The sequence below is a fragment of the Podarcis tiliguerta genome (genome assembly GCF_965153285.1).
Source record: "Podarcis tiliguerta genome assembly, chromosome: Z".
Taxonomy (NCBI): domain Eukaryota; kingdom Metazoa; phylum Chordata; class Lepidosauria; order Squamata; family Lacertidae; genus Podarcis; species Podarcis tiliguerta.
In genome coordinates, this window is record NC_139553.1 from 25848148 (window position 1) to 25864922 (window position 16775).

General features: G+C 42.4%; 1 protein-coding gene across 5 annotated transcripts in view; it reads left to right on the plus strand.

Annotated features, from left to right (window-relative positions):
- GAB3 (GRB2 associated binding protein 3) overlaps nt 1-16775 on the plus strand; it is an 83178-nt gene that overhangs the window by 38074 nt on the left and 28329 nt on the right. For all 5 annotated transcript variants that reach the window (XM_083423698.1, XM_083423701.1, XM_083423702.1 and 2 more), the window contains exon 2: nt 9265-9568. In XM_083423698.1, coding sequence (XP_083279824.1) covers nt 9265-9568 — 304 coding nt within the window. The remainder of the gene's footprint in view (nt 1-9264; nt 9569-16775) is intronic.

Below are 16775 nucleotides of genomic sequence, written 5' to 3' on the forward strand. Positions count from 1 at the left end.
GAAAGGAAGGCCTTTCCTCACACATTGTCCTAGCTCCAAGGCATTGGTTCTACTTGTGAACTGACTTATTGCAGCAGTGGCTAACCCTTTCCGGGCTGAGTGCCACACTAATCCCTGGTAAACCCTTTGGCAGCCACATGTCAAAATGGTTGTGGAGTAAAAGTGGATGCGGTCCTTTTTTCTTTTTAAGGGACACATTTTCAGGTTCTGCAGGGGGTGGCGGGTGGCAGGCAGCAATCACAATCCCATCCCTGACCCAGTGAGGACTACATATGCTCACTGGGTGCAGAATGACTGGCAAAGTGGGGAATAGGAAGAGAATGGAATGGAAGAAGCAAAGCTGACTGACTTGGAACAGCAAAGAGGAGTAGGTGACTTCAACGTTTTGTTGCTAGTCCCACTAGTATTTTAAAATCATAATCAGTTCATTAAGCAAATCCATCAGTGTTTTGAATATGTGTGGTTATGCATATGTACACACACACACACACACACGTTTCCTTAACTGTTGCAGCCTGAAGTGTTGTTTTTCTCTCTCTTGCAAATAGTCCTTTCAAAAAACAAAAACTCCACAGCTTTCAAACCTATTTGACTTAGATAAGCTCAAAGGAATCCATTCGCCTGACAGCAAATTTGCAAGTTTATTAAATAGCAGCAATGACTCATCCACTTGCAGCTGTTCCTGGGAGCGTAAATATACATAGACACTATAGATTAGGGTGTGCAATTTGGGATGGGAGCGTGGTTTTGGGGAAACAGATTTCTTTCGGCTCTGATTTTATTCTGAGCATGTGGCATTTTCACTTCTTCTCCCCACCCACAGATGAATGCTATCTTTTCCTTTTGTGTGTGCGCAAGGAGAAATGGGAGCTTCCCTGCTGTTTTTGAAAATTTAGGCCTCTGTATGCTTTTCTATAAAACATTCATCATACAACTAGAATAAGACAGTTTCAGGCCAATGCTCTTTGCTAGTAATGGATGGGTGTCAGTTGAGTGGGAAAGAGGGAGGTGTTTTCCCCAGTGATACTTTTTAATGCCAGAGAAAGGAAAGATTTTTATACCTCATGAAAAATAAATTGATGAAGGTAGACCCACTGAAACATGACTAACTTCATGATCCCAGGATGTGGTCTGGAGGCACATGAGGCTGCCACCTTGATGAAGGTCAGCAGGCCTTGATCTGGTCAATACCTGGATGGATGACCACCTGGGAAACACATGTACGCCAAGTGGTCAGAGCAGTGAATGTTTTGCTTTCATATACAGTAGAGTGGTTTCTACATACATCCCTCTCAATCCTCCATTTAGGCATGCAAGAGTCATTACCAGAGTGCAACGACACTTTTCAGCCAGGCAAAAATATTCTAGGAGGGTATGACCCAAGGAGAGTCCCAAGGGCCAGGTAGAGAGGCCTAGTGGGCAAGGTTTCCCACCCCAGCTATAGAACTTGAACTCTGGGGTTTTTTGTGCCCTTTAGCAAAATCCTGTTCCTTGTGGGCATCTTCATCCCAAAAGTTTTGTGCTCTAGAATCCTAAAACTTGGGGTAAGGTGAGCGACTTCTAATTATTATTATTTTAATAGGCCAACACATCTGTTACTTTTAAATATGATGTAATTTTCAGCGTCGTTCTTTTTCAATCATTTGTCTGAAATGTTAAGAAGCCCCAACTCTACCCCAAGTACCCCACATCCTGTCAACAATAAGCCTTTCAGAAAAACAAAATGAAAAAACTACTCATGCCTTTTCTAGGCATTTTAAAATAGGCATCCTTGGATGCTGAAGCTGTCAGAGGTTAGACTGTGTTTCCAAGGCCAGGTATGAATGTGTTAAAAGACCATTCACAATGCCACATGTACAAGATTCCTTGTGAAAGTCAGTCGCTGTGTTTGTTCATCTTGAGATTCCTGCAGGAGGTTGGACTAGATGCCCATTGGGGTTCCTTAGAACTCTACAATTCTATGATAACATGTTTCCTGCTTGGCAGGGGGTTGGACTCGATGGCCCTTGTGGTCTCTTCCAACTCTATGATTCTATGATAACCCAGAGTTGCTGTTTATCCTGGTTCATTGTATTGTCTGATTGCTTCTCCACAGCACAAAGAGCAGAATAAACATGCTCACTTTTCATTGGATACCAGGATTTGATACCCATGCTTCCTTCCACTATAAGCAGAGGAGAGGGGCAAGGAGCTTCTCTTTATGAACAAGTGTGGCAGTGGCTAATGCAGGTTACTTTCCCCCATTGATTTGCAGCCAGGGTACCTGCACCATCTTGTGAACCTATCTCCCTTTCTGCTCCTTATCTTTAATAGCCATTGTGTGCTATACCTTGCCCTCCAATGGCATCCATTATGTGACTGGTGTGCTCCCAATCCAGCTTTTCCAAATTCGAAATGTGCCCAATGGCCCCCGAAGGTTGGCAGCCCCATCCTCACAACTGATCCTTATTCAGTGGATGCAGAGGTTGAAAGCTGTTTGTGAGAGCATTTGGTGGTTTTAGTCAGAACTCTGTTATTTGGCTAATGGTAGATGGCCCCATAAATGAAAAATGTGGGGATGATAAGCATAAAAAAGATATCTGGTTACACCCTGGGCATTGGACCAGGAATAAAATCACTGGTGCTTTTGCAATGGATTTCTTCATTTATGAAGGATGGATGCAAATTAATATAGATTTATGGAGACTCTTCAGCCAGGGTGCAATCATTTTGTGGAAGGCTACTCTCTCAAGCTAATAAAAGCAAGCGTCAGAAAGCATATAAACATAAAGTGTGTATCAGAGCCTCTAAGCAATTAGGAGCTTGTTTCCAGGAATCCAAAAATAAATGCGATGCTTCTCCTCCCAGACAGCTAAAGAAAGCTTAGATTGATATGCCTATTTGGGCTGCTTTGACAATAATTCACCCTTATTTTTTGGAAAGAAAGAAGACATTTAGGGCAAAACAGTCTAGGTCTCTCCCCCTACTTGCACTGAAGATAAAATTTGAAATTTTCCATTTGCCCAGTGGATTCCATTGTGCTGATGCCAATCAGATTAATCAAATCTCTCCCAATTCCTCTTTGTTATTCACATCTCTTACTTGTCAAGGACTCCTGAAGGGTTACATATAGTGGCTTCATTCTGTTGTTCAAAACACTGGTCAGTTGCTAACCATGTTTTCATGAAGGGTAAGGCTATCAGTTACTAGTTTTTCTCCCTTTCTCATAATGTGAGAACTTTGGGCCATCCGGTGAAGCTGAATGGTGGAAGATTCAGAACAGACAATAAAGCTTCTTCACATAACACATAGTTAAACTGGAATTCACTAGTGATTGCCACCAACTTGTTTGGCTTTAAAAAGAGAAGTAGACAAATTCATGGAGGATAGACTATGCATGGCTACTAACCACAATGGCTATGTTCTGTCTCCACTGTCAGAGGCAGTATACCCCTAAAGACCAGTTGTTGGGTAGCACAAGATGCAAGATTGCAGTTGTATTCAGGTTTTGCTTGCAGGCTTCCCATAGACATCTGGTTGGCACTGAACATGACTATGAATTTGAGGGACCATCAGGGCTATCCTTAATGTTCTTATTAAACTGAACATTATTTAAAAAGAAAAAAAATAATTTTGCAATAACTTAGATTTATTCATATTTTTACCTGCCCTTTACCACTAAATTCAGATCAGCTGTTGTAGCAGATAGTTGGCAATCACAGAAGGCAAACAGTTGTACTGGAGTAGATCTTCTCTCATTTTTTTTAATTTCATGGAGGGTTTTCCCCCCCTTCTTTTTCTAATGTGAAAGAATATCAAAAGTGGCATAGGCTGCCCCTCAGTGTGAAGTAGTATAGTCTGTGCAACCACCTCCTCAACCAAGCAATTAATTTCTGCTGCGCATGTGTAGGCCTAGTCCAAGATGACGATACATATAAGGCGAAACATATAAACATAACAGACACAGGTCTGCTCTTGGTGCTTTTAATGGCGGTAGCTGGCATTAGGCCCTGAAACGGCATTGGGGGGGGGGGGGGGAGAAGGTGATCTTCATCCCACTAAATTCAATACTCCTTCATGGTGTGGCAGTGGGAGAGCTGCCCCCTCACCTAGAGTCTGACGTTTCACAGCCCATTTTGATGCCTCATTCTGGAAGTAGAGACTTTGAAAACGGAGGAGGGTGAACTAAATTTCGCTTGACCTTCCCACTTGAAAGATTTGATGGTAGGAATAATATAACTGTATCTCCTTGCGTGTGTACCTCATAAATTACATTTATTCACCAGCTGGATCTATGGGACTTCTTACTAAGACAAAACGATTACAGAAGAAAATCCATTTTGAGGTGGTAATAGCAGGCTTCTGCTCCCGTCATTTACTGCAAAAGCACCATTAGAGCACATTATGAATTTAGTAATCTCTTTGACTGACAGGGTGGGGAGTAGCAGGAACTTGAAGCCTGATCATTACTTTGCTTAGTTTCACACCTACCCCTTTTCGCTTTCTTTCTCTCCCCCCCCCCTTTCTAGATACAATTTATTTTATGATAACAAAAAACCAAAAACATACACATCACAATAAAAAATTTAAACCATAAATCTTAATTGACTTCCCTCCACTCCCCCTCCTAGTTCCATTATTTTATACTTATTCCTGCACGTCCATAAAATAGTATATTCTTAACAGTCCAGTTTTAAAACCTTATTCATCTTGTTACAAGTGCCTTTTAGAAGTTCAACTAATGTAGAAGCCTATACACAAAGCTTGCAAAGTATGCATTTCCCCTTTTAAAAAAATCAATGTCCTTTTTCTTTCTTGGGTTTCAAATTATCTAATATGTCCTGCATAGTTCACTAATTTGTTTTGCTAATCTTCTTTATCTTCTTTGGCGGTGGCTTCTTCCTTCTATAGGGATGGGCTGGTCTTGGTCTGGCATCCACTCTCAGATGCAGGGACAGAGTCTTTCACTCAATAAATCCATTAAGTCCTGTACCTTTCAAAATCATAGCATCTGTTGTTGTTTTTTAACAAAAATCATTTTCAACATTCTCTTCAAATCTTTATATGTCACTTCCCAGGCCTTCTTAATAACTTTACATTGCCACCACATATAGTAGCTTCTCATACCTTTTGCCCTCCCTTCCTGTTTTGTCTCCATCAGAGTCAAAGCCTCCCAAATCAATTCACATGAGGTGCCATTTTTGTCGTGGACCACCCTTACTTTCCCTTGCATTTTCCTTGAACCTCCCACCACAACCTTTCCCACCTCGGTGGTTTGTACATTCACCTCTTTAAATTGTCCCATAGCCTCTGAAAGTAAATTAGTATTTTCCCGAATTTGAGAAGCTGCCTTATCAACACTTTCCTTTATCTGATCGAACAGTTCTCTTTTAAATTCCAAAAGCAAATCGTATAATTCATATTTTATGTTCTCTTGTCTTACGGCCCTGCTGGTTTGTTTCAACATTGAGATTTTTTTCTTCTGCCATTTCTAATTTGGGATGAAGGGGAGCCAATTCTCTCCCCGTTTCCCAGCTTCCTCTCTAAGATTAAATTCCAAAACAAAAAGTCCCTTCCCACCAAGGAAGGTGTTATTTTGGCTTTATCAGTACTTTATTAGGCCATTTCACTAGACTCAGTAGAGAAAACCATTACTTCCAGCCTCTTTCCTACCTCCCTTCCACTTTACTCACAAAACCAGATTTTAACGATTATATATTCCCATCAAAATGATTTTTAATTACCAATATGAATAAAACTATAATATTAATGTTATTTTAAAGTCTGATTTAGTTCAGTATTAGCAATGAATATTATAGTCCTCTTTTTTAATCATGATTTTAAACCAGCTGATACCTTTTAATAAAATAAGTCCACAATTATAATTCCATTAGGTTAGATGTCTTCAACACTCTGAAAGATCAAAAATTTCTTTCCTAAAAGTAGCGTAGATTCAGAGAGTTAGTCCAATCTTTCTTCCAGAGAGGAAATTTGTAGTATTCTTCCATTAAATAACATTGCAATCCTTCTCCTGTTTGACCTCCATTTTCAGTCAAGTTCAATCACAACATAGGATAGATTCAGGTTCAGATTGAATTCAAGTCAATTTTGATGTTTTAAAAATTCTTGAGATTAGTATAAACGAAAGCTGTGTGGAATCTTTTAATCCTTATTGTTCATTAGTTAACTTATCTCCCAAAGTAAACTTCATCAACACTTCACTTGTATATATTTCGTGCTCGTAGCACCAGGAACGGGAGCGGACTTCCTTTTAACACCCCCTTTTTTTGCCGAATCGATCAAATTAAACAGTCCTCACCTTTGCAGTTGGCTTCAATATGCTGGAATGGTAACCGCTTGTGGCTGGATCAGAGGCTTTGCCTCACAGAGCTGCGGTGGTGCCTAGTTCACCAGCACTTTCTTTTTTTCCCTTTCCCTTTCCTTTCCTTTTTCTTTTTTTCAAATACTTTATTGAAATTCGTGTATAACATAGATAATGTACACATGCTTGAATGAACAAAAATATAAACAGAACCGTATAAACAAAAACCATATACAAATAATCTTCTATATGTTTACAGAAATTAAATTTAACTTAGATTTATGCTGTTTCTCCCTCCCCCCCCCCTTTTCTTACCTTTTTACTAACATAAAATAAATGACTTCCTATCATTTCCTGGTGCGTCATCTTTCTGGTGATGAGTGTACCTATCATTATTAGCTTACTCATTCTATATCCTCTAATACATTCTTACAACAATTTGTCTTATTTCTTATGGGTTACTTTAGACGAGGGTCATTCGAATGCTTCCATAGACATTATACCACAGTTATAATTTTGTAGATACCTCTTATATTTATTCCATTTTTGAACAAACACTTGTCTTTTATTACCGCTCAAACTGTTGGGCAATTGCGTCATTTCTGCAATTCCTGTAATTTACATTGCCAATCCGATAATGTTGGAACATTTTCCCCTTTCCAGTTCATTGCTACCAGTGTTCGAGCTGTGGCCGTGGCATATAGGAAAATTTACCTTAAATTTTTCGGAATGTCGTTGCCTAAAATGCCCAAAATGCCTCTGGATTTTAAAAGAAATGTTAGCCCAAAGATTTTTGCCTCACGGAGCTGCGATAGTGCCTAGTTCACCGTCGCTTTCACTCGGCTCCCCCGTTCCCCACTCTCCACACCTCTCGGGACGGAGAGCAGAGACCGGCAATGCCAAGGTGCCCTCTGTGAACAGCAGGACCCCAAGATACCCTAGTACTCCTCTTGGAGTTTTTTTGGGAAGTGCTCTTCCTAGAGGCTCCGTGAGGCCGAATCTGACAGAGCTGTCATATCCGTGGTCGGTCTGCCATGTCGCGGGAACCCGGAAGTGCCCTTTTTCACTTTCACCCTTTTCTTCACCAGACCCCTGAAAAGTGATCTGAAGGCAAGCACCAAGATTTTGGCAGGTTCTTCAACCCACCCAAGGATGAAATGGGGCTGTGTGCACAATGGCTGCATTCACATCACAGTTTATTCTGTTTTGATTACTTTTCCCAAACTGTTAAATTCCACATTATATTTTAGCCTTCAAATGATGTAAAAGCCTCTTCCGGGCATTTTGCACAGGTTTTGCATTCATTTCCGTATTTTCTTGCAAACAGTTTTTTTCCCTGGATGCAGATAACCCAGTAATTCCTGTACAGTATAGGGAAGTTTTTAATGTGCAATGTTTTACTGTGGTTTTATAATTTACCAGAAGTCGCCCAGAGTGGCTGAGGCACCCCAGTCAGATTGGCTGCATATAAGTTGTTGTTGCCGTTGTCATCACAAAGCTTGCAGTATATTCTACTGTAGTTCCAGAAGTGTCTTGCTGCATCAAGGCTGCCTGCTCCAAGGTAGCCAACATAGGACCAAGGCCACTGATATTGGGGGGGGGGGGGGCAAATTAGAGGGAGCTTTTGCTGAGAGCTTCATCAAACCTGGAGTTGGCTCTGTTCTTGGTTGTCCATAGTCCACCCTCTCCTGTGGTGAAGTTGAAGCACCCTTTCCAAATGTTTGGCCCATCACAGAGAACTTTGGGCTGATGAGAGAGATGATGCTCATTTGGGCTGGGCATAGCCCACAAAAGACATATCTCTCCCCTCTGTCTGAAAATCATGGTTCTCTTTGCTTGATGATCCCATACTAACCTCTGGACCATGGCACATAACAGCCATTTCCCGAAATCCTGTGACCTGAAGAGACTATTCAGCTGCCCAGACTTTGTTAGCTCAGAGATTGAAAGAAAACATAGTCCCTACCAAGGAAGAATGGTAGATAAAACTGATGGACTGTGCTGAAATGGCAAAACTGACTGGAAGAATTAGGAATCAGGAAGATTTAAATTTTAATAAGGAATGGGGAAAGTACACAGTGTATTTAAAAAAACTACTGTAAACACGTAGAATCATTAGTAGGACTAATATGACACTTGTAGCTAAAAGTTGAATTATGGATTAGTTAAAGATTTGATAAAATTGGAGTAACAGACGCGATGCAGGAGAAAATATTGGCGTAAGGATCCACAAAAGAGGAGGAAGGAAGTCAAAGGGGATTTATTGATTATATCTTAATTGTTTTCTTTGTTGTTGTTGTTTGTAAACCTGGAAATACAAAAATAAAATTAAACAAAACAAAACAAGCCTTTTCAATTGTTAGCATATGCTCTATGTGATAGGAACCTGCATATTTACAGTTTGCACACATTCCTGAGATAGGGTTACCAGACATCCCTGGTTCCTGGGGACTGTCCCTGGACAAATTCCTTCCCCAGAATGTCCCCAGATTTGCAAATCTGTCGCTCGGAAACGTGGCAGCGGCAGCCTCAGCTGCAGTTGGCTCTGGCTGGCTTCAGGAGCTGCTCGCTTCCATGATGCCCGCCATTTTTCCTCTCCAGAAGTCCCCATATGATGTGTCTTGTGCGGAGAGGAAAAATCAGTTCTGTGTGGATACCTATTTTGACATCTGGAGGTCTTATATTAACTTAAGATGGACAATACTGGTGGTTAGTGTATCATTAATGAGAGTTGATAGAAGTATTATCATTATTATTCACATGTTCCTTTTTTCTTTCATTCCATCTTTGTTTTTATTTATAACTAAAAAGAAATTTCTGATGCAGCCTGAATCTTTTCTGATGTAAATGATGCAAATTATGCTCATCTGTATAGGGGGGAAATTCCAGAACATTTTCCTATTTAATTTATTTTGGCAGACACACATTGCCACCAACAATCCTTCTCGCTATTTTTTTCTCAGGCTTGGCGAAAGCGCTGGTTCGTGTTGCGCCAGGGCCGAATGAGCGGAAACCCTGATGTCCTTGAGTATTACCGAAACAGCCATTCCAAAAAACCCATCCGTGTGATCGACCTGAATGAATGTGAGGTGGTGAAGCACTCGGGCTCGAGCTTCATCAAGAAAGAATTCCAAAACAACTTTGTCTTCATTGTGAAAACGACTTACCGCACCTTCTACCTGGTGGCCAAATCGGAGGAGGAAATGCAGGCTTGGGTGCACCACATCACCCAAATCTGCAACTTTGGACATTTGGAAGATGGAACAGGTAGGAATGGAAAGACGGATCAAACTCATGCAAAAGTGGTTCATTCACTGTTAATATCTTAAATGGATCACAGCTTGGTTGGAGAAAGTCTCTGACCATGTGGAAGCATTTTGCATACCTATGAAGGGGGTATTCCTCCCCACCTCTCAAGTTTTTTGAATCTTGTATTTTGGAATGTGTTTGTAAAAGTTTACCTGACCAAAACCAGTTGGTTAGAGCATGGTGCTGATAACGTCAAGGTTGCAGGTTTGATTCCTGTATGGGATAGCTGCGCATTCCTGCATTTCAGGGGGTTGGACTAGATGATCCTCAGGGTCCCTTCCAACTCTACAATTCTGCGATTCAAAACCACTTTTAAATATATCTGCTTTTTTTCTGAATTGTAGAGAAGGAAGCACCAAAATCTTGAAAGAGGCTTTCACAACCTGGGGTCCTCCAAATATTTTGAACTACAAATCCCATCAGCCCCAGTTCAAAACCTCTGAAAGGCACCAGTTTTGGGGGAGAACTCCCTTTAAAGAGGCAGGTTTTCCAGTCACAATTCTCCAAGAGATTTGCAGCGTGCACTTTCATTTTTATGCCGTATGCCTGGGAATGAATCATCTTGCAGATGGCTTGTTGATTACGAGAAATGTTTCAGTGTCCCTTAAAAGAAAAAAAGGGGAAACTAAAAGCCAGTTTTCTGATGTTATCACTGGAACATACCAAATCTATATACCACTTTAATTTGCTTTTAGACTTTGAGGACGCAGCTTAACGTCAGATGCATTTAGCCCAGTGTATTTATTGATTGAGGGGATGGGTTGCTAGAATCCTCAGCTTATATTATCAGCCAACATAGCTGTAGCTCAGTATATTTGCATGGCAAAAGAATTGCTGAGTAGCAGGCATGCCACAGGGCAGAGATGGGGAACCCTCTGAATATTTGCAGGACTACAATTCCCATCAGGCTTGACCATTGGCAGTACTGGCTAAGCTGATGGGAGCTGAAGTCTAACAACCTTTTTGGAGGATCACAGTATCCCCATCTGTGCCTTAAGAAGCACTGGAACATATGAAACTGCCTCATACTATGTCGGACCAATGGTCCATGTGGCTCAGTATTGTCTACATTGATAATCAGTGGTTCAGGATTTTCGACGGGGACTCTCCCAGCCCTACCTGGAGATGCTGAGAATTGAACCAGGGACTTTATACATGCAAAGCAGAGTTACAGCCATTCCCATTGTGGTTGCATGTATAACTAGCTGATATTGGGGAAGGGGCTCCTTTAAGTACTTTAGTCCCAAGCCATGCAGGACCTTGTGTGCTAGTGCTAATACCTTGAATTGGGCCTGGTAGTTCAGCCAGTGCAGTGCTCTGAGTGACACGTGGTTTCATTGGGCTGTCCCACTTAGCAACCTGGCAGCTACATTTTACACTTGCTTCAGTCTCTGGGTGGTATTAAAGGGCAGCTTCACATACAGTTCATTACAGTAGTCCAGGCAGGATGGACCAGAGGTTTATGAGTTTGGTAGCTTCCTATGCATCATAAAAACAGAGGTACTTCAAGGGTCTCCAGTATATACATCATGTACTCTCCTATCTTGTTCTGTAGTCATATGTGCAAGCTTCAGTGATTTTTCTTTTCCCAATTAGTGCTTCAGCTTATCAAATAAAGCTTTATTCTGATGGTGAAAGCAGACTGCTGCCTTGATTGCCGAGCAGGGAGCAGGAGGAAGAGAAGGGGGAGGGGGGAGAATGAGAACATAGAATCTCTTTGCTCCCTCCATAGAAAACGGACATACATAATTTATGGTCCGCAGATGCTGCCATGTGCCTTTAATGGACCTCAATTTTATTACTAGGCTCTTAGGAAAATGTGCAGAAGGCCACCGGCTTCTGTCCTTGGAGCCTGGCTTCAGATGTCGGCACAGCCCAAAGGGACACTTTCGTATTCTCACTTGCTCTCCCTGCAAAGAGCATTTGCTAATGGGCTGGAGAGAGTACTCAGAGGAATTAGTGCTTGCCAGTTCTGAGCCTTGGAGATCAACTTTCTGCCCCTTTATTCTGTGTGACTTTTGCTGTCTGTTTCTCAGAGACATTGTGCATTTGCTGTGGATTAGCTGCATGTAAGCTAGCCATGTTCATTAATTTCAGTGGGACTACTCTTGAGTAGGACTAACATTGGCTGTAGCCCATGGCTCCCAAGGAATGAACGGGAGCCCCTAAATATGGCCTGTAGAGGGTTAGGGAGATCAGAATCCACCCTGCTGACAAGATCCTGATCCTTTTCCCTTGGGTATAATATTTGTTGGGAGGGGGATCTTTCAGACTCTGATACTTTAATTACTCTATGTGCTTCTTTCCTGCTCCTTAGCGGCCCTCAAAGCAGCTTATAGTCAACAAAATACAAAACTGGAAACTGGAAAACAACAAATATCCATAAACAAACCCAGCAACCAGAGTACAAAAAGCAAACACGGTCATTAAAGTATTCAGAGGAGAAACGTGTAATATAATTGGAAAAGGTGTTGTCCTAATATTTAGTAATCTTGTGTGGCACCAGAGAACTAGTTTGTTATCAAAAGCAAGGAAGTGAAGGAGACGGAAAGTGTTTGTGAGCCCACATGGTTTCAAGGTTGTGATTTCTGAACAAGGTACTTCCTCTTTGGGTATGTCCATGTTGACAGTTCAACTTGCTGCAAGACTTGGCCTCACCTCTGTCTCCAAAGTATCTAGCACTTACTCCACCAGCAAGTCATAGGCTCTCAAAGAGGAACTCCTTTGCCACTCATTTGAAAAGTGGGTTTGCTTGCACATCATTAAGCAGTGCAGCCCCTTAAGCCTTCGATACCCAACGTGCTGCCTCAATACTTTGTGGGACTACAACTCCCATTATTTCTGACCATTAGCAATGCTGGCTGGGGCTGATGCAAGTTGGAAGTCCGACAGCATCTGGAGTGCTGTGTGTTACCTTAAACTGTTCATGTCAAAATTTATTTACGGACAGGTGTAAGAATCTTTGAGATTCCTAATGAAATCACTGTAAACTCACCTCAGGGATGGATGATCAGTGGTAGAGCATCTGCTTCACATGCAGAAGGTCCCAGTTTCTTTCTCCTTCCCCAGAATGTTGACCTTAGAGACTGGATGCATTTGCTAGTAGAAGCTTTTAAAAAGCAGGCAAGCAAGCAAACAAACAAACCCAACTCTCTCATAATTTGACTGCTCATTTGCATATAATACCCCTTCCAGAATACATTCAAAACACTTGCCCCAGATGTACATAAAGCCGAGACCAAACTTCCAGCCCATTAGCTGATCCCTGCTAGATGAGCTTGTTCCTTTCTTCAGGTGGCCTCCCTCCCTTTACAGCCATCACTGATTTTCCTTCCCTGCTTCTGGTGGGTTGTCTGCCTTTTTTGTCTTTTTAAATATCTATGTTCACGATCGTATGGGTGCTGTTTTTATCTTTATCTAAATATAAATTTAAGGCTGTCATCACACAGCCACCATTGGAGGATTTGGAGTGCCACATCACAGGGTAGGGGATGTGGGGGGCGGGAGAGAGCCAGCTTTTAAAATGGCAATTTTAAACAACAGCAGTTTGGATGAAAGAAGGATGGAGACACACAGAGGAGTTGCGATGGGATGGGGAGTTTGGAAGAGCTGTGAGGGTTTTGGGTGAGGTGTAAAGGGGCAGGGTGGGGAATTGGCAAGAGGGTTGAGGGGTGGGGTTGGGTTGGTGAGCAATGTAAGCTGGGGGCAGCCCCTGTTGATGATATACTTGAAGAATCATATATCACCAGTTTTAATTTTCATTTATTTGTTTATTCCAAGAACAACAGCAGACTGTGCAAGTGGTTAGGGATAGGGAGAACATCCTGAATGAGGGGGTGCCACATTGGGGAAGGCGGGCTTTGGGTATGGAATGTTAAGGCAAGGGGTTTGTTGAAGGGAGGTGAAAGAGGGGAGGTGGGTAGAGAGGATTTGCTGGCTCGGAATGGTTTGGGAAGATAACTGCTTCTCATTGCATTAATCCCAGACTCCAGTTTGCTGTGATTTTGTATACATTGGTCCTCAGATAAGCATAGCCATTTTCAGTGTCAGCTTCTGCAAATGTGCTCAGACCATTTGCAGAAAATTGAATGGTCTGAATACAAGTATTGTAAAATAACTGTCTCTCTCTCTCTCTCTCTCACGCACTCTACTCAGCACAATACTGTCCAGGTGTTTTGGACTACAACTCCTATCATCACCTGCCATCACAGCTGATGGGAGTCATAGTCCAAAACACCCGAAGGGTGACAGTTTGGGAAAGGATGTTTTCTACCTGTTTCCCTGGGAGATGCAAAATGGCTTACAATAAATTATGCAAATCGAGGGATTCTTGTTTCTTCCCTTCAGTGGGCAGCTTCATTTGCCTGAGTCTGAGTTCTCTCCAGAGATATGGATTCTAGCCTTGCCAGTTTTATCTGAATGTCACTGAGGTTTATCTTCAAGGATCACACAACCCATTAGAAACCCTATCACTATTAACAAGGGCTCCAGGACAGTTGGAGCAGATGGATGAAATCCATCTTACCTCCAGCACTCCCCAAACGGGCCAGCGCCTGAAGAGAGAGCACAGTTTGGAGAGATTTTAATTGATGTGCTGCCCCCTCCCTCCAGTAATTGCAAAAAGAGCTCACAATGCACAAAACGCCCAGCAATGATATGTCATTCAGAAGACATATTGCATCGTGCTCCCTGCTTCCCTGAGCAGTGTGATTTTCCAAGGGTGGTGCTTTGGGTTTCCTTTCAATGAAAGATCATTGGAGATTTAATGATTTGTTGTTACTATTTTGGTTTACTTACTAGTTCCCATGTTGGAGCATGGGAGTGCAGTGACAGGCAGCATTGCACTCTGAAAAGCAGCAAATCCACTCCCCCCACACCAGACCTCCCCCCTCACACACAGAAAGGTAGCCTAAACCCCCTTTCCCCTTCACTTTACCCTCTCTGCCCCCAGTAATCAGATAACAACCTTGATCCCTTTGAAGATGCTATTCTATCAGCCGGTTGGGAAGCACGATGAGCCTATTTATTTATATATAAACATATATACCTTTTGCAATCAAGCAGTGCATCAATTCCATGAAATGAAATAAATGCCTCCCCTCCCCGTTACCAATTTAGAGAATGCCTGACCACTCGCTGCTCTGGTATCCTTATTGGTTCCATCCCCCCACCCCCAAAATATGGTGTCTGATTGGCTGAGCCTGCCGTCGCTCTCACCCTGGGGTGGAAATAATTCAGTTTAAAATGGTGAACAGTTGCAGCCTTGGGGACAGTGAGCAGCACTTCACTTCCTGGCATGGGCGTAGCCAAAGGGGGGCAGTGGGGGCAGCTGTCCCCCTCTAGACCAAGTAAAACAATAGAAATACTTAACTAACTGACCAATGACATCAGTTCTGCCCCCCCCACAAAAGTCCTGGCTACGCCCATGCTTCCTGGTGCAGCCTCTGGCTGCTTGGGGAGGAGGGCACCCAGGCTCTTTGGGTAAGGTACCTAGGCCTTTAGTCTGGCTCTAACTGCACCAGTTTCTGGTGGTATGAGTTCTTGTCCCATAATATTTGACCTTTTATGCCAGATTTGGCCTGGGACATGTGCAGGAAGATTGATTTTGCAAAATAGAGGCCATTTTATCCAGTGGGTCATTAATTACACCGTAATATAGTCTGCAAATTCTTTTACATACTTGTTCAAATGCCACTTTAAGGTGCAGCAAGGACTTCCAACACTTTCTAGTTAAGCTGATTCTGCAAGAATGGCAGGGCCATTGCCAGACAAGAAGGCACTTCCGGAGGACACAACACCCATCTCCCTTTAGCAGTAACCCTGATAGTTTAGAATATTGATCTTGCAGCCTTTTTGGAAGCATCATTGCTGGCAGCAGCACTGCCCATTTCTATGCATCAGATGAACTCTGTATCTGAAAAGCTGTTTGTGTTCCAAATTGGTCCATGACTCATTTAACAGTAAGATTTAAGTGGCTTTTCTAAAATGTGTAGGCTTTCATTGCAGACATAATGTAAATGCATGCATGAGTTTTCCTTTGCTTTAATCAATAAGCGTGCACTTGAGTGTGTGGCTGTTTATAGAAATAGATGTAGATCTTGCAAAGGCTTTAGAATGACACCTTGCCGGGTAAGTAAATACACAAAAGTGGTATCCCAAGAACAGATCAATCTTGATGGAACTGCTTGGCTGTAGAACAAAAATGCTGCCATCTGCTGGTCTTGTGGAGAAAGGCAACCTGATTTTGCAACTTGAACAAATATTTTGTTCCCCTGCCCCTTTTATGGAAGATAGGAAGATGCCTTGTAGTGAGTCAGACCAGTGATCCATCTACCTTAGTATTGTCTACACTGACTGGCAGCAGCTCTCCAGGGTTTCAGTCAGGGAGTCTTTCTCAGCCCTTCCTGGAGATGCTGGCGATTGAAGCTGGAATCTTCTGCATGCAAAGCAGGTGTTCTGTCACTGAGTAGTGGTCCCTCCCCATGAGTTGATACCAGTCCAGTCTGGCTCTCCGTTTTTTGTTTTCTGTACCCCTCCATCCTGCCCCATCCCTCTTTTAACTTGCAAATTCCACTTATCCACACAGAGGCTGGGAGGGGCTGGCTTGTCTTACCGCCTCTGTGTTTCTCAGGTGGTTTGAAAAGGACCATGCAGAACACCTGTCTGGGGGAAGTGTTTGGCTGTACATTTTGTAGGCTACAGTTTGTCTTCCCACAGTATAAACACTTTGCTTCTTGGAAATGTTGCGTTAGATAATATCTTGGCCTCGTTTCCCAGATACTGTTTATAGGTTAGGGAAGCTGAGCTTCTCTTTAATGTAAACACTTGGTGGCTATCCATAATGGAAAAATGTGACTTTAAATATCAATAATTGTTGTTGTTGTTGTCAAGATTGGGTTGCATACTGCTCTTTAAGCAGTGGCGGTGGTATGGCCATATTAGGTGCTCGGTGGGGGCTGTCTCAATATATTCTTACCACCCTCCGCACAGGTTGGGGAAGCAGCCTTTTTATAACTTTTTTTAAGTTGTTAGAATAATACATATCTGAGGATATCTGAGGCTAATTACAACCTCTGAGCTCCTTTTGAATAAGGCCCTAGCACACGGCTAGAGAAGATAACTCAAATGGTACTTACAAGACAGAATTATAAAGAACTGGGGATCC